This window comes from Heliangelus exortis, chromosome 3, assembly GCF_036169615.1.
Source record: "Heliangelus exortis chromosome 3, bHelExo1.hap1, whole genome shotgun sequence".
Classification (NCBI taxonomy): Eukaryota; Metazoa; Chordata; class Aves; order Apodiformes; family Trochilidae; genus Heliangelus; species Heliangelus exortis.
The window spans coordinates 5,396,416-5,418,131 of NC_092424.1; the positions used below are offsets into that span (position 1 = coordinate 5,396,416).

Genomic DNA, 21,716 nt, shown 5'->3' on the forward strand with positions numbered 1-21,716 from the left:
TTTCTGGCACAGGTTTGTTCTGCAGTGAGTGTCAAGGGACCAACCCCCCAGCCTGGGGGAACACACTCTGTGTGCTTTTTCTGGTTCTTGTCTACCTTTCCTCTTCACAGGAGGGTTGTTTGTGGTTTTTTTTTTTTCAAAATGGAAGCAAAAAAGCATTCTTCCCAGTCTTAGTAGAAATTTATACATTCATTTGCCTGAGGCTCAAAGCACTGGGGAAAAATCCTGACTACCTGGCAATGGTTAAAGACAACACAGGTAGTGGAAGATGAAGTGTTAAACCATAGTGGTGAGGTAAAAAATAGAGCTTTACTGTCATATTTTATTTGCAGGTTTTATTTGACTGCAACACCTGGTTTTAATGTGATTAACTCTTATTAATACACAATTTTGGCACTAAGTACTTCTGATTTACTTCACTGGGGATGCTTGGTTTCAGTGACAGAGGTATTTTGCTTGACATCTTGTGCTGGTGACATGGCTAATGGGGCAGAGCTAATTTGCCATTTGCTGGGTTAATGAACACACTAAAAAGATTATGAGGAAAAACAAGAAGTAGTGCCTTAAAGATTAAGAAACCAGCAAACAATGCAGAATAAAAATACAAACAGCCAGATCTCTGTGCCTGAAGGCATTTTCAGTAGGATCTTCCATCCCAACACAGTTCCCACAGTGACACAGCAGCTACATTCCCAAGTGACATTCCACGTTTCCATCATGAAGATGTCAGGACACCCTGTGACAAGGGGCAGGGGACCAAATCCCCATCTGGGAGAGGGAATTGCTGGTTCATCCAGTCCACCCAGTGCTGTTCAGGGCCTGGTAACTCCTGCCTGCAGAGGATTTGTGGCACAGCAGGAGCAGGGTGGGTTGGATCTTGCCATGTGGTGCCCACTGCTTTATTTCCTTCCCTACGAGCAGATTCCCATCTGTCCCCACCACTCTCTTCCCATGCAGAGGATGCCCTGGAAGCCAGGCAGCTGCTTCTGCTCCTGGTTGGGCTTTTTGGGCCCCAGTTGGCATCCTGAGGAAGCAGGGAGCAACCATGCCAAAGCAGTGCCCCTTTTTCTCATCTGCACCCATCCCATTACCCTAACACCCAGCAAGGGTGTCTGCCAAGGACCAGAGGTAACCAGGCTGCAATTCTCCTGCCTTTTCTTTCAGTCATGAACCTTCTGTCCACATGGATAGAAAACTTGTTGAGTGCAAGCAAGATTTTCTTCATTCTGATTACTCCAGTTAAGCCGTTGCCCTTCCAGTAGCTTTCCTGTGACATTTCCATTCCAGTCTTACATGGGCCTTTGCTGATGCCTTGGCTAATGCCTGGAATCTATTTTTTTTTTTTTAAACCAGCTGCTGTGATTACCCTGGAGTTCCAGCTCATCTCAGCAGAATTGAGGAAGATGATGGGGAGAGGTGTTTCATCTCACACACTGTTCTGTGCCCTGAAACCCCAGAGCTCTTTGCTGTCTGCTGCCCCCTCATCTGGAAGCAGCTTTGCAGCTGTAGGGATTTACTCCTCATTCTGGAGGATTACACAGAGTTGAGGAGAGATTGTCTCAGTGGGGTGGCTCTGCAGGACATCTCCAGGGTGACTTCCCAGTCCAGGAACCCCGACCTGCAGAGGTTCAGGGCACACCTCAGCTTTGCATCCGTGCTCCCCGAGGGCTTCTCTGGCTCTTCCCCAGATGGAAAATCCCACTGCTCTGTCAGCCAAGCAGGGTGATCCCAGCAAACCAAACCATGTCAGCAAGGCAGCTTTAGGGTTGAGCTGGTGGATGAGACCAGCAGGAACAGGATTCCTGGTAATGTGGGGAGGAGTAGGTTTGGTCAGTCTTTTATGGCAATTTCTGTTTCAGTGCAAGGGGTGGGATTTCAGCTGCCAGATGTGTGCTGGAGGTGCCCATGTCTCTGCTTCTCACCCTGGGGTCTTATTTAGAGCTGAAGGAGAGAAATAGAAGCAGCTTCTTGCTGGACTCTGTGCCTCCTGAGGTGGGCAGGAAAGGCAGCTCAGGAACGTGCATCTCCAGCTCCTTCAGCAGAGCTTGGGGTCACAGCTCAAACATTAAGTGTTGCCTGCACATACCTATAGCAAATGCTCCGTGCCCATACCAGCAAACACTGAATACCCTAAAAACCACTGATCCCCTGGGGCACTCTCCTGGCAGCTGGACCCTCCTGAGCTCCCAGGGCAGGGGTGAGCCCCAGGAGCACAGGGCAGCATCTGCTTGCAGGATCCCTGCTTGCTTTCTTTGCAAAGCACAGCTCTGGCACCTCTGCCCAAACAGGGATCCAGTCCTAGGGATGAACCCAACACAAAGAAGAGGCTGCACCCCTCCAGCCATCTGGCAGCTCTCTCTCTCTTCACCCTAGACAAGCTAGAATTATCTTTACAGCAGGACCAGCTAACTACAGCCTGGGTAAACTGAGGCACAAAGTGTATTTCATCCTGAAAAAATGAGAGAACTTGGCTGCTGGCCCTGACAGCCCAAGCCAGAGGAGGCTTCTGCAGTCTTGCCCCAGGAGGGGACACCCAGCTCTGTCTCCTCCCTGGCCTGCAGGCAGCTGGCTTGCTCTGCTGCAGGTAGAGGATTTCCTCCATGGCCTGCCCTGGGCTGGCAGAATTGCAAGAGTCTGTCCTGTAAAACCTCAGGGAACTGAGCCCAGCTCCCCATCTGTCCCGTGGCTTCAGGAGGGTTAGGGTTAGGGTTAGGATTAGGATCAGGCCTTGCAGGAGCATCCACAGTGCTGAGTTGGGCTCCAAAGGAGGCTGAATGCTGACAGACTGCCCTCTGAGTAGGATGGGTTTTGTCCTTCTTCAGAGAGTAATGGTTTTGTTAGCAGATGAGATTGTTAAAATCTGCACAGGCAATGGCTCTCCTGGAGCACCACAGCACACAAACTCTGGTTTTGCCAAGGAGCATCCATAAAACATCAGGATGCTCGTTGGGTACAATGTTCCCTTGTGGGCAAAACTGAAATTACTGGAGAGCAGGAACAACTGCATCCAGAATGTTCTGTCAACAGATTTAAAGTTGAAGGGTGTTTTTTTTTTCTGTAGTTATTTCATCCCCCAACTGTTTTGAGTTTATGGTGTAGGTTTTATCCCAGTGCTGCCTGGCTTCCCATGACTATTTCTCTGCTATTGCTCACTGACAGCTCTTTTCATCACACACTCCCTGCTATGGCTTCACAAGCTGTGTTATGGCACCAGGGAAATAACCAGTTTCCCCATTAAGCAGTCGCAAACCTGGGGAGACAATTAATTGTGAGGGGGTTGGTGTATGGGATACAGTCATCCTGGTGCACAAAACACCTCCCCTAATGCTCCTCAGACTCCACTGAAGTTGCCAGAACCAAGAATTCCATCTAACCCAGAGCCTGTGCTGCACCTCTTTTGGACCATGGTGGGTGCATATCTGGTAGCACCCTCCAGAGCCCCTCCAGGTGTCCTTGTCCCCAGCATCCCCATGCTGGGTGAGGAAACCTCTCCCATAAGGAGCTCTGCTTTTGGAAGCTGGAGCCAGCCTACAAGAAGCAATGCAGACTTGCTGAAAAGAGCCAAAAGAGCTAAAAGGAGATTTATTGTAGAGGCCAGTGAGAAGAGACTCCCAGAGAGGGGAATCCAGCTCAGGGTCCTGACCCATCCCAGTTCAAGGCTGTTTTTTGGGACATGGGTGCTTCAGGGATGGGGGTGAGTGCCAGGCTGTGCTGCTGTGTGGATCCAGTGCCAAGCAAGCACCAGGCCCACAGTTCAGTAAAAAGCACAATGTTCCTGATGAACCCAAAGCAGTGATACCCAATTCTGTGTACAGGGAACCAATTTTTGGTGGATTTTTTTTGTTTTTTCCCCTAGAATTCATTCTTACATAAATCCCATTTTAGTCTTTTCACTCCCTGTCCCTCATACTGATCTTACTTAGTGTCATAGAGGGGAGGGGACACTGGTGGGGTGGCTGTGACATGATGCAGAACCAGCAGCTCGGTGGAAAACGTCTGCAGCAGCCAAAGCCCAGAGTCATCACATCCAGAGATCCAGGGAAAGTTCTGGACAAGGGATGGGCAAGTTCTGCACAGCTGTGACTCAGTACAAGTGACTGGCAGGTGACAAAACCCAAAAAGCAGAGAGAAGGCTTTTCCTCTGCCTTGCAGCCCTGTGCCTGCTGCAGCAGGGAGGGAGTGTGAGCAGATGGAGAGTTAGTGATGGGGAACATCTGGAGAGGCTCAAAGCATGGATGGGGTTCTTTAGGGAGTCACCTGATACAGGCCCCTCTTCTGAGAAAGTGGATCAAAATTATACTTTCATCAGACTCCAAATATTGAGCCCTCCCCATCCAGTCTCAGGAAACAAACAGCTTGAAATTCAAGGCAGCAGTAAAAACCTGTTTTGCATTCATTGTCAGAGGAAAACCTAATTTTGCTCCAATTTTATCAAAGCACCTCATTAAAGTCCTTCAGGGCCTCAGCAGTTGTGCAGGGTTGGAGTCAAGCAAGGCCAGCAGAGCCCATGGCACCACTGCTGACTCTGTGCAGAGCCCTGGCAGCATCTCCACAAAGGTGACCCCAGCACCTCCATCCCAGCCCCTCTCCTGCTGCCCTCCCAGAGCCCTCCCAGCAGGGCCAGGATGCAGCCACCCATCACCCCTGTCCCCAGTGGCATCTCTGGGACTCAAACCACTGGTGTTTTCTCTTCCTTGGTGTTTTCTCTTCCTGCACCAGGACCATACCTTCTCTGGCTGCATCTTGGCAGCATCCTCAGCCCTTGCTGTACGTGAGCTCCTGACTCCACACTGCTGCTCCAGCTGTCCCTGGGTGCCACCATGCCCTGTCCCTGTGTATTTCCTCACCTCAGCAGAAGTATTCTGTCCAATTTTGTGTCCTTGAGCATTGTGTGGGCACCTCAATGTAAGAGAGGTCCTGGAACCAGTGCAGAGGAGGGCAGTGAAGCTGGTGAAGGGCCTTCATCGTATGAAGAATAATTTGAGGAACTGGGGCTGCTCAGTTTGAGGAAGAGGAGGCTGAGGGGAGACCTCTTCCCTCTCTGTAACAACCTGCAAGGACATTGTAGAGGTTGGTGCTGGTCTCTTCTCACAGGTAATCAGCAATAGAACAAGAGGAAATGGCTTCAAGCTGTAGCAGGGTAGGTTTAGACTGGACATTAGGAAAAAATGGTCACAGAAAGTGTGGTCAGACACTGGAATAGGCTGCCCAGGGGGGTGGTTGGGTCACCATCCCTGGATGTGTTTATGAGTTGTTTAGAGGTGGTGTTGGGGGATATGGTTTAGGGGAGAACTTTGCAGAGTAGGGATGGTGGTTGGACTCGGTGATCCCAAGGGTTTTTCCAACCTGAAAGAGTCTTGATTCTATGTGGACAGAGGCCAGCACTTTGTCCTGCTCCTGGTGTTGGAGACCTTGAGCCAGGTCCCACCTTTTGGATGGAAAAGCCCCAAACTGGGCTTTGGGGAGGCTCCTTCCAAGTCCTGATCACAGATGAGCCCCAGGGTCCCATGGCTGGGGCAGGGACCAAGGGGCCCCTGTCCCCTCAGTGTCCTGGTGCCCACAGGGATGAGAGGAGGATCTGTTCCATGAAGAACAGTGGGAAGGGGCTCATGGCAAGGGTGGAATTTCACCTCCTGGCTTCACCTTTCACTCCTTCATTGAGAAATAAATGTGTTTGCAGTGGGGTTTTTTTGTTCTTTTTTTTTTTCTTCAGTGTTTGCAGCCCCCATATGTTCATGTGGCTGTTGCAATAGATTCTGAAACTTATCTTCTCTGCTTTAAGGTTTATGCCCCTCTTCCCCCAAAGGAAAAGGAGAAAAAAAATGACCCTGTATGTTTGCTGCAGACTGTGACTGGCTTGTGTAAAAATGCTGCTTTTCTCTTCTTGTTTTAGGGAGTGCTGCCGATTTTTTGGAGACAACGGCCTGACTTTGAAGGTGTTTTTTACCAAGGCAGCACCCTTTGGTGTTCTTTGGACACTCACAAACTACCTTTACTTACATGCAATAAAGAAAATAAACACTACGGATGTCTCCGTGTTGTTCTGCTGCAACAAAGCTTTTGTCTTCTTGCTTTCATGGATCGTTCTGAGGGACAGGTTCATGGGAGTGAGGGTAAGTGACTTCTTATCTCTCTCTCTCCCCCTTTTTCCCCCTTCCCCTTCTGCCTTTCCTTTTCCACATCTTTTGGCTGTTCATGCATCACTGGTGGGGGACCAGCATCGTGCCAGGGCGTGGGGACTTGTGTCTGGCCAGCAGCTCTGGGCTGCTCTCCTGGTGGCATCCCAAATATTTGTTTACACCCTTAGCCCTACATCCCACATCAATGTCCACTCCACAGTGGCAGTGAGAGCTGCATGCAGGACATTGGGGTATCAGAAACACCCCCAGAAACACCAGTCCTCTGGCAGCAGAGCCAGGAGGGTGGGAAACCCACAGTCCCAGGACTAAGGGGGTTCCTGCCAAGGCCAGGGGTAAGGAAAGGGCTGTAGTGGGCAGCAGGCACTTAGCAGGATTAATAACAATAATGGCAATAATAACTCTTTTCTGCCCACTGTTGGAGAAGCTCTCTGCTCACCCACCCACCTGGCATTTTCAGATTTTATTTCATTACCATTAAATACCATATACTTGGAAAAACGAGCATTTTTCTTAATTGCATCCCAGACTTGATGCCAGTGTCATTACCTCAAAGCACATTTGAGCCTTGTGTTCCCAGACCATTAAGAAAGGAGGAGAAAGCTCTGTTGGAAATGTTCTCAATGTGGGCTGTGCATCATGAGAACTCTCTTCATTGAGCACAGATTTTTTTGTGTCCAGAAGGATGTTGCATTTTTTGTATAAATATTAGAATAGTTCCAAGTCAAAGGAGAATCATAACACAGTGCTTTCAGTGCTAAGGAGAGATTTTTTTCTGCCTGGAGCAACTGAGAGTTAACTTTTCAGGAAGCAGGAGGGCTTGGCCAGCCTTGCAGTGGTGGCAGCCAAGAGGCTGCTGAGGGAATGGTTGCAAAATTCATCTGCCAAAAGTCCAGCCTTGACCAGCTGGTGTCTGCACTTGCCCACCCACCTGCCCAGGTAGCTGTACCCTGAGAACAAATGGCCTGGGGTTTTGGAGTACAGAAGCAAAGGTATCCTGAAGTGATCCTGGAGGCAGGGAAGTGGTGTTCTTACCATAGCTGGACGTGCTGGCCATTTTGATAGAGTGAAAAAAAAATATTTTTATGATTTTCAGCCATCTGGTGCAGTTTGGTTCTTGGCAGGCACGTGCCATCTCTCAGCACTGGATGTGGCTGTGGTCTGAAGGGAAAGAAGGTGACCTGCCTGGAGGGATGCCCACACTGCAAGCACACACTGGAGCAGAGATGCTTCTAGTGCTCTTCTGGCTGCATGGCCATGTTTGAAGAGCCAGGGTGGTCAGGAGCTCCCCAGGAGCATCCCAGCCAGGCTAGGTCTTGTGCCATGATGTGTGGTGGGGAACAAATCCTGCTCTGGATTCCCCCCTTCTCCCTAAAGGGGAAGAAGGAGGGGAGGGAGCAGGAAAACAGCTCCCAGTGGTGATCTCAGCTGTGTCCAGCTGTTCTTCATTTCTTATCATCACAGCCTTGGGAAAGGCTGAGCCAGGCAAAACCCAGCAGCAATGAAGGAGAAGCCCAGAGCAGGGGCCATGGTGATGAGAGTCTGTGTGATTCTCCTGCCATGCAGCCCAGCCCCTCACCGTGGCACCTGGCACTGGGAAGGATGCCCCAGGAGGAACATGGACATCTCTCTACTCTGGTGAGAAGTGCCCCAGGAAAAGGCACAGAGGGAAGCAGCTTGCGGGAGGACTGGGCTGGAGAGGTTGTGGAGACTCCTCTAGAGACTTTGAAGCCCCATCTGGATGCATTTCTGTGTGACCTGCCCTAGGTGATGGTGCTTTGGCAGGGGGATTGGGCTTAATCATCTCCAGAGGTTCCTTCTGTGATCCTTCTCCTCTTGGAGAGAGGGGGCATCCTGACTGGCATCCTAGACATGGATGTCCCAGCACTGCCACCCAGCTTTGTGTGCCACCACGGGAGTGCTGCTGATGCCTCTCTGCAGGGGGACATGGTGTGGAATCTCCTGGCAGGATGCATTTTCTTCCCCCTTCTGTCCCTTTTTCTGACACAGATCAGGTGAAAACCAGCAGACAAGGTGGGTGGCACTGCCCAGCACGTTGGGGCACAGCTTTGCATAAACCCCAAAACAAATCCTTCTTCCTGGGACAGGGAGCCAGGAGGAGGAACAGCTTCTGGGGCTTCTCTGAGAGCAACCTGAGGACTGCAAACCACCATACAGCCCTAAAGCCCTCGGGACCAGAGCTGCTGAGCCTTTGAGAAGCACCTTTTGGGAGGGTATTTAGCAGACAAGGCTGCCTGGGGGACAGCACCTTGGGCTGTGGTGAGCAGGAGCCAATCCACCCCCCCCCTCCATCCCCCTGGCAGTGAGGAAGGATGGGAAGTGCGGCAGCAAAGCTCTGACTGCGCATTTGTGTGTCCCTGTTCACACCTCCTGCAGGAGAGGCTAAGTGAGGAAGGCAGCACACATAAGCATCTAGAAGTATCCTACTTGGCCCTCAGAAGTGCAGGGAGTAGCTCTACAAGCACTTCCATCACAATCTGCCTGGAATTTCAACATAAGAACAAGCTACGAAATCCCCTCCTCGCCGTTCGGGCTCTTGGAAGTGTCGGCATCTCCTGGAGTGAAGCTGAGCTTCTCCTTTCCCTTCCCTGCTCCTGGATCTGCTGTCCAGCTGGGCTGCCAGCTGTCCCATGGCTTGCAGGAAGGCCACATCTGTCCCATGGCTTGCAGGAAGGCCACATCTGGGAAGGCAATGGAGCTGGGGGTGCCTGCAGCATTGCCTGGGCGAGCCCTGCGGGGCTGAAGCATCTGGGAGCAGGCGTGGGGCTGTGGTCGTGGTGTGGCAGGGAGCCAGCAGCTTCTCCCTGCTGCTAACAAGCTGCTTGATAGACAGCCTGAAAGGCTTCCAGGGAAAGCATGTGTGACATGCCTGACATGTCAACAGGAAAGGCCAGGACTCACCTGATGCTCGTGACATGCTTGATGGAAGAGGGGAAGGCTCCTGCCCCAGCAGTGCTGTCTGCAGGCTGGATTTATTTGCTCTGCTCATGGACTTCAGTGTTTCCCTCCCTCCTACAGTAAATGAAGCAGCTCAGGATTTAAGGGAATCATCACCTGAAAGCATTTCCTGTGTGTGTAATGTAGAGACAAGCACACCCTCCAGTGGGACTTGGAAATAATGATACCATCAAATCCCAAATCATAGTTTTCCTTTCCCAGCAGGCAGAGACACCAGGAGGTGCCCTGAAGCCAGCCAGCCCCTGCCACTGAGAGCAAAACTGGAGGCTTTTTTTTATTCTGCAGTTCATTACCACATCCTCCAAGTTTCCACTGCAGTGGAGCTGCTGCTGCCAGCACGGCATGGGAGAGGCTCCTGTCACCAATATCCATGGAGATTCCAGCTGGTTGCCATATGGCTGTGGTCACCCCTGGCTTTCCAGTGAAGAGTGGACAATGTCCACGTATCTTGGGTGGGAGATGCTGTAGGAAACACTACATCTGTCACTCTTTGTCACTTGGGCTGTAGCACTGAAGGGCTGGAGCTGCCTTTCTCTTTCAGATAAGACCAATCTTGCAGCTCCACAAAGAGCCAAAGTGAATCAGAGCAAGGATGTGTCTGCCCCAGGAGTCTGGCTCCAACAGCTGCCAGCAGTGGACACCCAGAAATACCTTTTAGACAGGACAAGCCTATAATGATATTTCCTCATGAGGCTTTCCAGCCTCCAGCAATTTGAAGCTCAAGAACTTCCTGAGATGGAAGTGATGTTCCTTGTAGTTAACAGTCCTTGACGGATTTTTTTCTTCCACGAGTTTATCCTTGTAAACTTTTCACATCCACGCTGTGCAGCAGCAAAGCTTTCCTTGGCTGAATTATGCTTTTGGTGAAGACAAATCTCTTTCTTTGCTACCAGTTTTCTACAATAAGGGTGAGCAGGTGATGCAGAAGCACTGCTCTCTCATTTCAAGTTGCTTCTCAGGTTTTTCCCACTTTGGGGGGGGTTGTCAAGTAACACTTTGCTTTCTTTCTTTGTCTCCACCCAGATTGTGGCTGCTATATTTGCTATTGCAGGGATAGTTATGATGACCTATGCTGATGGTTTCCACAGCCACTCTGTTATTGGGATAGCCCTGGTGGTGGGCTCTGCCTCAATGTCTGCTCTCTACAAGGTAAGGACACCTGGGCCTTGTCCCTCAGAACCAGCTGAGCCCATTCACCCTCATCACTCCCTTGAACTGTTCCTGTCCCTCTTGCAAACCTCTGTGAAGCTCAGTTCCCCCTGCCCTTCTCTGAGGGATCATAAACACATTGACTGCAACCCTGCATTCAGGGCTTCACTTGCTCTGATGCCTCCCTCCCATAGGATTCCCTCTGATTTCCTGGGGAGAGTCTTCCCTCGTGCCCTCAGGAGGCCTTACAGGTGCTGCACCTCCTTGAAAAATGAGGCTGCTTTCCCATTAATTCTGGATTTAATTACTCAGGAAAGCACCCTGAAGAGAATTAGCTTCTTTTTCAAATCACTGTGTTACCTCCCCTTACCCCAGCCCTCCTCCAGCAGCATCCAGAGCCTGTGTTGGGCTGGAAATATTGCTTATTTTGGAAGCAATCACAGGCTTAAAATCCAGAGCAAGTGCCTGTGAATCAGGGCCTCATCCTGAGCAGCCATGAGAGAGCCATTTCACTGAGCCATGGATGGGCATTTGCCTCTGTGCTGCTCCTGGCTCAGCTCTCAGGGAGGAACAAGCACTTGCAGGGTTTGGTTCCCCCCCCCCCCAGCTCAGTCGTGGGGGCTGGGATGAGGTGTGGGCGTCTCCATCTGCTCCCATGAGGACTGCACCACTCCAATTCCAATAGGAATTGGCCACTCCAGCCCTGCAGCCTCAATAGGAGCAATCCAGGGAAGCTGCCAAACTGAGCAGCAGCTGCCTGTGTGTCCCTGGCTGCTGTGCTGCAGGGCTTTCTGCTCAGGTTTTCAGCCCATCCTACGTCTTACACAAATGATTTGGGGAAGTTTCACGGGCTTCTTTTCTCTAAAAGAGAATTTTCTTGAAAGAGCAGAGACATGGACCCTCCACTCTGAGGAAACACTGTGGCTCAGGAGTCATTTGCAGGCAGGGAGGGTGACTGGAGGTTGGTTCTGTCCCCTCTCCCGTGGCACTCCCCTCCTTGCAGGGACAGAGGGGCTCAGGGCTCCTCCAGCAGAGCCCATGCTCTGGAGGTGATGCTGGCAGGAGGTGACAGCTCTGATGGAGCTGTGCACTTTGTTCTGTATCAAATGCCACCCTGCAGCCTGGCTCAGCTGCCATGAGCTGTGCATGCCCAAGGGGCAGCAGAGCTGCAGCAAAGCCACCTTGCCCTCCTCTCCCAGACACCTCCATCTGCCTGTGCCAGCTGCCCACCCTGCCAGGGCATCCTCAGGTAAGGGGCTTTGGGGACATTTTGCTCTGTTTTGCAGCAGTGATGGCTGTGAGGTGGTGGGGTCCAGCAGCAGCCTTGCAGCTTTGTCTCTGGGCTGTCTGGACAAAGGGCTGAGGCCACTGTCACCAGTGAGGGACCTGCCACCCCAGCACAAATCAGTAGGTCAGAGTCTATCAGCTCTCCTGCTTTGCAGAGCCCAGGGGATCCACTGCATCCTCTGCAGTTCTGTGGTGGGGAACTGACAGAGAGAGGCCCTGGACAGGGATGTCTCACACAGGGAAACCTCAACACATTCCTTCTTTTCCTCCCCCTGCCTTTCTCCACCAAGTTTTCTGTTCTAATGCCAAAGACACTTAAACCCACGTGTTTTTCTTTTTGTAGGTTTTATTCAAACTTCTTCTGGGCAGTGCTAAATTTGGGGAAGCTGCCTTATTCCTGTCTGTGTTAGCTGTCTTCAATGTGCTCTTTGTTACCTGTATTCCTGTCATCCTTTATTTTACCAAAGTGGAGTACTGGAGCTCTTTTGACATCATTCCTTGGGGAAACCTCTGCGGATTTTCAATTCTCTTATTGAGTGAGTAGATGAGGGGGCTCTTGCACTGCTTGGGGTGGGGGAGGCTGCAAGGAAATGGCTGCTGAGGGAAGCTGTAGGTATCTGACATACTGGAGCTGTTTTCCATTCTTCTCAACTTATAGAATCATAGAATTGGCTGGGTTAGAAGGGACCTCAGAGATCATCAAGTCCAACCCTTGATCCACTCCCGCTGCAGTTCCCAGCCCATGGCACTGAGTGCCACATCCAGGCTCTTTTGAAATATCTCCAGGGATGGAGAATCCACCCCTTCCCTGGGCAGCCCATTCCAATGTCTGATCACCCTCTCAGTAAAGAAATTCTTTCTCATGTCCAACCTAAACCTCCCCTGGCACAACTTGAGACCTCTTGTGCCCTCTTGTCTTGCTGAGAGTTGCCTGGGAAAAGAGACCAACCCCCCCCTGGCTCCAACCTCCTTTCAGGGAGTTGGAGAGAGTGATGAGGTCTCCCCTGAGCCTCCTCTTCTCCAGCCTCAACACCCCCAGCTCCCTCAGCCCTTCCTCACAGGACTTGTGCTGGATCCCTTCCCAGCCTCCTTGCTCTTCTCTGGACCTGCTCCAGCACCTCAATCTCCTTCCTGAGCTGAGGGGCCCAGAACTGGACACAGGACTCAAGCTGTGGCCTCCCCAGGGCTGAGCACAGGGGCAGAATCCCTTCCCTGGACCTGCTGGCCACGCTGTTCCTGATAACTTAATTATAAGCTCGAGAAATCATGCAGAGGGCCCATTCCTAAATGGCAATGGAGACCCCACTCCTGCTGTCATTACCAAGCCAAAATATTGGGGCCATCACTAAAAAGTGTTGAGGGACTAATCTGGGAAACTTGTCCTAAGTCCCACTGATAAACTCAGCCTCGTGGAGACAAAGCAACATCCTGCTGGGCTTAGTTGGGTTCTGCAGGGCAATACCTTGGGCTCTTCAGCATTCCCCCAGGAATAAGGTTGGGGCAGGCCAGTGAAGGCTCCCTGCCACTCCTCTGCTGGTGTCAGGGCTGATTAATTGCTTTTTCTAAAAACCTGGAAATGTTCTGAAAACAGCATTGCAGAGCACTGATGGGAAGTTGATGGGGGACACTCCTCTCTTCTGCAGCCACCAAGGGAACCCAGCCTGGGAGGGAAAAGTTGGCAAACATTTAATGATTTTAATGAGTTTAATGATTTAACGATTCATGGTTATCAAAACTATGATGCTGCTCCTTGTTAAATTAGAGGTGTAACTGTGCTGCCACAGTTGGTCCCTAAGCTGGATGATGGCATCACGTGTCCTAAACTATTCCTTTCATTACTACTGAAGCTTGTCTTAATTTTGAGCCCCCTTTCACCCTGCACAGTCACAACATTTAACTCTAGAGAAGAACCTCCAGTTTCCTGCCCAGTGGACTCAGAGGGAGGTTTCTGTAAGCAAGCAGTGCAGAGCTTCAGGTGATGGCTGGGCAATGGGTAGATGCTGCTGGAAAGCAGAGGCCCAGCTCTGACAAGTTTATTGACAAAGCTCTCCTGATTTTGCTAAAGATAATCACTGTACAAAAAGGGATAATTTGGTCCAAAGCAATTATTAATTTCTTGTGAGACACTTCATGATCAGGGAATGGTATTTCACTGGAGTAATATTATATGCTAATCATTCAGTTGTAATGATATTTATTATTTCACTGTGTGAAATGATATCTACCAAGTTCCTGTCTGGTTGAGGGGTAGATTTACAGCATTGTCCACTTGCAGCTGGAGGTGGGACATGGGGTAGAGTTCCCCAGAACCAGCAATGTTTCAGGAGATGTCTGTCCACAGGAATAACAACAGAAACTAATAAATTGTTCTATCTGAGCAATTTACAGAGGGAGGAATGAAGCACAAATGCTTCCTGTGGCAGTTCCCCTGCTGAGCTTCACTGTACTAAAAGTTGTTTTTCTTTCCTTCTTCAGCATTCAATATTCTACTAAATTTTGGGATTGCTATTACATACCCAACTTTGATTTCTCTTGGAATTGTACTAAGTGTCCCAGTGAATGCAGGTAAGAATTTCTGCCTTTTGCATCTTAATGAATGCATTAAATCTGTGGCCTTTCAAAGCCACAACAGGGATAAAAGCAAAAAGCTTTATTAAAGAAGCTTTCTGTTTTCTCTCAAAGATTTACAGAGATGACACTGCTTAAAAATGTATACTTTGTGTGCTAAGCATGGATTGTATATTACTTGAATATTCATCATCTCTAGAGCTTTTTAATTTACTGTCCAAAGAACCCAGCATACTGAAAAACAAAGTAGATTTCAAGTCATCCACCTCCGTGTTGGGATGAAAACTCATGGATGAAGTATAAATCAACTCCTTACGATTTCTTCAAGGCAGGATTAGCACTAAATTGAAATGAAATTGCTTACACTTTAGGGCAAATATCTATTAGTAATTCTGCTTGCCTTGGTAAATAACAAGAGCAGAGGATAATCCAGTTTGGGGGATGTTCTTCTGTCCCAGGCAGCCCTCGGAGGTGGGGAGGTGAGGGAGAGGGAAGGGGATTTCTGCCCTACTGCTTTATCCCACTTAATAACACTCATTCCATGTCCCACACAGTTGTTGATCACTACACCAGTGAAATTGTCTTCAACAGTGTCCGGGTGATTGCCATCATCATCATTGGCCTGGGCTTCCTCCTGTTGCTCTTGCCAGAGGAATGGGATGTCTGGGTAATAAAGCTCCTCACCCGTCTCAAAGTCAGGAAGAAGGAAGAAATTCCAGAAGGGAATGGAGACATTGCTTCAGGACTGCCCAACAAAAGCAGGAGAACTCGCCCCTCCATGTCATCCTTTGCTCATTAAATGCTCTTTTTACCAGAACTTTGTGGTTAACCTTAGAGATGATGATGATGCAAAGGTTTTTTTTTTTTTCCTTGGGAAGAAGCACACCTGTCCAGCACGGTGTACATAACCTGTACAGTTTTGATAGGATCACCATCTAAGTCTTGGCATGTCCAGTTTGCTTGTACTTTTTTTCACACCAGACCTTTCACTTAGGTAGTACACTGAAAAAAAAAAAAAAAAAGAAAAAACACAAAAAAACAAACAAAAAACCAAACAAAAAACAAACCCGCAAACCAAGAACCTCTCTCTTCTCTTTTTAAATGAATGTAATATATAGTCAAAAATATATTTGCATAGGTTATTTTAAAGAATGATTTTCATGAAAAGCAGGGCAGACATTCTGACCATGAGGTACTGAATGATGCATTGCACACTGTGATTTAAAAGAAACAAATGCTATGCTACATCACACCTTTATTTTTTGACCAGAGCTGTAAACTGAAAGTTTTCAAGGAACCAAAAGGGAATCTTTTCAAGAATGGGAAGGGGGGGGGGGAAGAATGGAAAGAAGGAGGTTTGGAAATCACTTTATGTAGATGAGTGCATGTTGCACTGCAACCAGGAGGAAACTCAGGTGCTGGGAATGCTTACACTAAAGCACTCGAGTGACAGCAGTTGAGAGCCCAAATCTCCTTATTCTGCAGGTGACTGAAGTCCAGGTTTAAAATCATGCAAGAGAAAAATCCAGTGCCTTCTACACAACTCTTGTCTTTATCCACGCAGAACCAGGTCCCTCCGTGAGGCCCTTGCCATGGCAGGGCTCAGGCTTGCAGCCCCAGGGGACCCCAAATTCCCACCCACATCAGGATGTGCCTCCCATCTGCTCCTGTGGGAAGGTGGGGACTGGAAGTTTGCAAGAAGGGGACCTGGTTCTCTCCTCACTTGCACAGGTTTTTACCCCTGTGTGGAGCAGCACTTGATTAACACCAGTGTGGGGCAGGGGAAGTCTTGGTCTTGTGTGGGACAACCTGACCAAAAATGATCCAAGGGGCTGGCAAGAGCTTGGTTGCTGATGGACAGTCTGAGAGCACGGACTAAGGGGGTGAATCACCAGTTGCTTTTACTCCATAATTGTGAGTGTTAAAAGAGTAAAAAAAAAAAAAAACAAAAAACAACAAAAAAAAAAAAGTAAGATATTTACATCAAATGTAACACTTTTTATGAACCTTGTAAGCACCAGGATGTTTACTTACGCGATTTTGGTTCGCCATTAAATTTCTATCTGTGATAGATCACATGCTATGTAAAAAAAAAAAAACAAAGGGGGGGGAAAGGTTATAGTTTACTATTTTTGAAGTTTACATTGTTGCATACAAAATGAAAAGTGTTCTTTTGAACTGCTGCCATAGCCTGAGCCTCCCTGCTGCCACTGAGACCCTCTTTGCCTCAGGCAGGGGTGGCATTCACTTCAGAACATTTTAGCAAATCAACTTCAGATTCCATTATCTGTTTGGCAAAGCTAAATAATAAAAGATTGGAAATTCAACCTTTGTCAATGTTCTGCTTCCATCTCTTGGCTGAACCTGTTTTCCAGTGTTCCTGTGGAATCAGAAAGGAGAGAGAAGATCATCAAAGCAACCAAAGGGACAACTTGGAGATCAACAGAGATAACACAGAGACAAAAAGCTGAGGCTGTGGGAAGCTGCTCACAACCAGTGTCTTGTTCAGAATTACACACCTGAATTTTTAAATCTATTTATTTGGGAAGCAGGGGATGGTCAAGCAGAGATACAGCCCTAGTAACTGGGCACACACAGAGACTTCATCTCAAAGCTGTCAGCTTAGGGTTTACTCCTTCTTTGGGCCTCTCATTTTGTCATCCTCAGAGAACCCCAAACCCCTCCCCAAACCCCCTGCCTAAGGCAAGGCCAGAGAAGAATGTACAAGCAGCATTTCCATTTTTCTATAGTCCCAACCAGTGGCATCTTCTGTCATCTCTGCACCCCACTTAACTGGGTGTTTTATGCAGTCTGGTGGGTATCCAAAATGCCACTTTAAAAAACTGCAACAAATGTGCATTTATTACTGAAACAGCAGCAGATTTAACATTCAGTGCACCAGAATGAATACCAGACCAGTGAAATTCCCTGAGTTACCAGATGTCACTGGTTCTGTTGGCTCATCCTGAGAACAGGCTCAACACATGGAAGGGATTTCAAACAATCTCTCACCCGAGTGGGAGCTGAGCAAACTAGATTTACACATGTTAAGCAATTCTAAACTACACTTAGACAAATTAATGTGAGGAAGTGACCTGTATTTCTCCAGCCAACACCTTGCCCCAAGGATAAACACCTGGCTTGACAGGGAGCAGCTGCTCAGAAAAACCTTCTAGACAGCAAAGCCCAGGATGGGACTTGGAGAATGTCAAGAAAGCAGAGTGTCCATCCTGGGTACATGGGTGCAGCTGTGAGTGCCAGAGCTTCACGGGTCTGAAGCTGAAGTGTGAAAGGACCTGGAGATGTTGGTTCACATCAGGAAGACAAAGCAGAGAGCAAACCCTTCTGAGAACCTTTGTGTGAGGAGAAGATTGAACCCTCCTGATCTTGACCTCTTCAAGACCTCCCAGGACAAATGCCCTGAAGGTGAGGGCTCCCCTGCTTGTCCTCAGATCCTCTGAGGTCCCTGCAGCACCAGGCCCTGAAGCTGATCTCCTGCACCTGGATTGTGTGGTTCCTGCCCACGCAGAGCAGTGCCAGCCACCAGTGAGCACCCTTGCTGAAGTTCTGGCCTGCAGCTCCAGCTTTCTGCTCCAACTCAGCCCTCAAGAAGTGTCTTGGCTCTTCCAGCAGAGGAGGAACCCAGTAATGACCAAGTGGACTACTTAAAACAGCCAGTCCCCCAAAAAAAATTCTGGAAAGTAAATGGTATAAGCAGGCCCCATGCAGCTCTGGCTTTAGCTGCTGCACAACACAGTGGTGAAGAAGCTGAGGAAGGACCAGTTCTCCCTCCCCCTTGCACATCCTTCTTCTGGGCTTGCTGGCTGTAGTTGTCTCCTGCTGCCACCTCTATCATATTTTTACTGCACCTCTCCAGAGTGACTGCGTGGGTTTATTTTAAAAAGCTTCTCCAGTTGTGTTTAGGATCATTGCATTTATCTCAGTAGTCTTAAGAAAAGAGGCATGAAAGGCAGAAACCCAACCACAGCAGGGAGAGGAACAGGAGACCCTCAATTGAACACAGAGATTTATTGCTTTGGAGGTTGAAGGCAGGACCACCAAGTTCTGGGGCTAAATTCATGTCTCCTGTAAGCTCAGGGACAAGTCACCTGTCCCCAGCTCTCCAGAGTGCTCTCTAACACAGCCAGTGCAGGATCCTACCTATCAGGAAGGTAAAACATCACCAGGTGGGCACCATTTCTGGTCAAAAACCTTTGAAGGTAAAACATCACCAGGTGGGCACCATTTCTGGTCAAAAACCTTTCTGCTACTGTACCTGCAGGCCTGCCAACCTGTTGGGAAGTGAAGATTTCCCTGTGCAGTGAATACAGAACCCTCAATTGACTTGTGTAGTTCTAGATCATATTGCAAATAAACTCACAAGTCTGCACAACAGAAACAGAAATTAAACTCCCCCTCCTCTGCCCTGAAAAGTATGTGATGGGTCTCCAGCACTTCAGAAGCCCCAGGAATAGCACCAGTCACCTGCCTGGGGCTACATGGACTCAGAAAGAAGGCTGGGGATGGGGTTTCCTTCAGGGAATGGGGAAAGAGCAGAAGCCAGAAACAGCTGGAGTGAAGCTGGAGCACAACAAAGATGCTGATGAGATGAGGACAGAAATGGGAACCACTTTGCAGGGGAAGATGCCCACCTGCCCCTTGCTACAACTCCAGTTCAAAGAAATGGGGTCTGTGCAGGTGCTGTAAAGTCATAAACTGTGGGAAACGGAGTGATCTGCACTGCAGAAAGGGCAGAGTCCTTCAGGGCCTCCAAATCTGAGCTGCTCCTTGGCAAAGACCAAGGCTGAGAAACTTCTTTTACAGTCCAGTCCTTGTACAAGTTGTCTTTGCAGAAACTGCCAGCAGTAATGGTTTTTGATGGATGAGTTTAATTAGTCCATCGTTATTAAAAGAAAAGCAATTTGGTTGTTTTTTTTCTCTAGCTGGCATGTTCCAGGGCATTTCCATAATAACATGCAACTTGTCTAATGTCCTGAACAATAGAAAAGGGAAATAAGGTAAAAAGGAGCTGAAAGATCTCAGGAAAGCCAAAAGGAAGTCAAATGAACAGATGCTCACCTGCAGTGTAAAAACCTTCTAAGAGAAAATCACATTAGTAAGGACAGGATCAGCAGCTGAAACTAATGTTCCTGAAAACAATAAGCCCCATACTTCTCTATTTTACCTGAAACACTGTGAGAGGGATCTTTATTGTGCACAAGATCATTCAAAAGAGGGTGGCAATCAGTATTTTTCCATGCACATCACAGATACACCAGGATGCAAGCAATTTACTTCTCAGTGTTGAAGAGTGAAACTTGTAAGGACAATTAAAATTCTGGAAAGGGCAAACAAGGGAGGTAGTGGAGCTCACACTTAGTTTGTTTAAGAATCCATTACATTTTCTCAATTCATTTTCTCTGCAATGATTGAGAGACATGTCTGTAATTCTACTGTTGAGCTAGATGACCTCTTCAGAAGAGAACTCTAAAGTTCAGCAGCTCTTCATCTCCAGGTTTTGCTCCAGTTCTACCTTCAGCCCATCCAGCATCTCAAGATCAACACATTGATTTGAAGCAACAGCAACCACCCTGCAGAGCATGGTCCACCCAGATGCAGAGAACTAAAACAGGTGGGCTTGAACAGAGTTAACCACCAAAACCAGATTTTTTAAAATGAAAATGGTTAATTTAGAGTCCCTCAATGTGAATTTTAGACCTTTTCACTACTTCAGTTACCTCTTGTCTATTAATGCTGAATGCCACCAGCCTGGCCACATGACAGTAAGAGATTTTCTCTCAGTTTTAGCCTTCACTCTCCAGAGTTAGTAAAAAAAATATGGTTAGTAAATGTTGTGTGGGGGTTCTTTTTTCCCTCTATCATTTATTAGTACATAGAGGAAGACTGGCCTCAGCACAGCTACTTGGGTAATCTCTCTGCTTTTGAACAGCACTAATTTATTCCTGCTCACTGCTTCCTAACCAGTTATTAGTCCACAAGAGAAACTTTTCTTTTGATCCACTGTAGCTTCACTTCTTTGATAAGAAACCTCATTAAAAACTCATCAAAAAGCAGTGCTTCCTGAAAGAAGGTTCAAGATGAGTGTGTGGAAACTCATCCACCTTCCAGACTCCTTTTAATATGAAAGGACAAGACTGTAACTTTGCCTTTTTGGAGGAAAGAGTTGGCTTAGCCAACTTCTGCAAATCCTTTACACCAAACTCCAGCTTCTGCACAGATCCACAACTGACTCAGATGCTTGAAAGATGCTTGTAAGATCCTGAAGAGAATCCCTAAAAGCTGTGAGGAATTCCAGAAGGACTTGTAAGCACTTATAAAATGTGAATTTCAGCTTGGATTTCCTGCCTGCTGCCCACAAGCTCACACCATGGGCTGGAGAGCAAAGCTGTGCTCTCTCTCAGTGCCAGGTCTCACTGACCCTCTGGTTTCTGAAGCTGAAAAGTCTTTAATAACTGCAGCCCTCCAAGCAGAGTAAATTGAATAATGCTCTCCTTGTGATTTTTGGCCAATTCTGTATTTTCAACAAACCCACCTACCTTTCACTGTGTGATTTTGGATGTGGTAAAGGCTTATCTCTTGTTAGTTTGGCTGCTCAGAAAACAGATACTGATCTTGGGAACAAATATTCACCACAGCTGAGAATGATGCAACCCCAGCTGGGAGAGGACATCTCTGCTCCCCAAAAAACCTCCACAGTGAACATCAGAGAGGGGGTGCAGCTGATGGGCTCTTAAAAACAACACCTGAATGCAAGCAGGCAGCTGGATTTTTTATAACAGATTTTTTATAACAGATTTTATGATGTGCTTCAGACTCAGAATGAGGAACCACTTCTTTGCTTTTGGTACATATGCTGCAGAAATTTGAAGCCATCCAAATGAACCCAGAAGATGAATTTCCCTCTTCCATTTACACAGCTTTGAAACTTGAAGTCTGATCACAGAAGAGGCAGTTTCCCAGTTTCCCATCTAGCTTTCTTGCAAAAAATATGAGCATCAGCACTGCTGCAAAACAAGCTTGTCTCATCCTTGGTAGGCTTGAAAAATTGCTAATCAGGAGCCAACAGAAGAGTAAGAGTTTAGTCATTCTTCCCACTTTGCCATTTTCCTATTTTCTTCTTTTCCAAAAACTGAACAAAAATGGAATAGTGGCATTATAAACTAGTGCTGTAATTCATGTGTGTTACTTCATCACCTTAAAAGAACTTTACACATCCAGTAGTTGCTTTTCAGGATAAATCTTCTTCACCACTTCAGGATAATCACCACTCCTCTAAGTAATTCAGTGATTTTCAGACTGCTCCACAGAGTACTTCACTGATGTCCAGGAGAAGTCCCAAAGATGAGAGAACATCTCAGCAGGCATCAGATCCTTAAAAAGAGGACTGGAGAAGGTGAAAAAATCACTGTTCTGTCTATTCCTTCCTCTTCTGTTTCCATACCAGGCTGCAGAGATCTTGGTCAAATCCCTCCTGATGAACCCAGAGGCCACCAAAAGCTGTGGCAACCTCTGTGTCCCAAGCCACATGCTCCTTTCTCTCTGTTCTGGCACTCTCTGGCAGGGATCCTCAGAGCT

The 21,716-nt window shown here is 48.1% G+C and overlaps 1 protein-coding gene and 1 long non-coding RNA gene across 3 annotated transcripts in view; one reads left to right on the forward strand and one right to left on the reverse strand.

The window, feature by feature from the left end:
- Positions 1–16,223, forward strand: part of SLC35F3 (solute carrier family 35 member F3) — a 161,189-nt gene extending 144,966 nt beyond the window's left edge. For both annotated transcript variants that reach the window (XM_071738997.1, XM_071738998.1), the window contains 5 exons: positions 5,894–6,113; positions 10,140–10,265; positions 11,896–12,088; positions 14,028–14,117; positions 14,675–16,223. In XM_071738997.1, coding sequence (XP_071595098.1) covers positions 5,894–6,113; positions 10,140–10,265; positions 11,896–12,088; positions 14,028–14,117; positions 14,675–14,919 — 874 coding nt within the window. In that variant the 3' untranslated portion in view covers positions 14,920–16,223. The remainder of the gene's footprint in view (positions 1–5,893; positions 6,114–10,139; positions 10,266–11,895; positions 12,089–14,027; positions 14,118–14,674) is intronic.
- Positions 16,224–21,716, reverse strand: part of LOC139793987 (uncharacterized) — a 6,642-nt gene continuing 1,149 nt past the window's right edge. Inside the window, exon 2 of the long non-coding RNA XR_011724903.1 lies at positions 16,224–16,500. This is a non-coding gene — a long non-coding RNA (uncharacterized lncRNA). The remainder of the gene's footprint in view (positions 16,501–21,716) is intronic.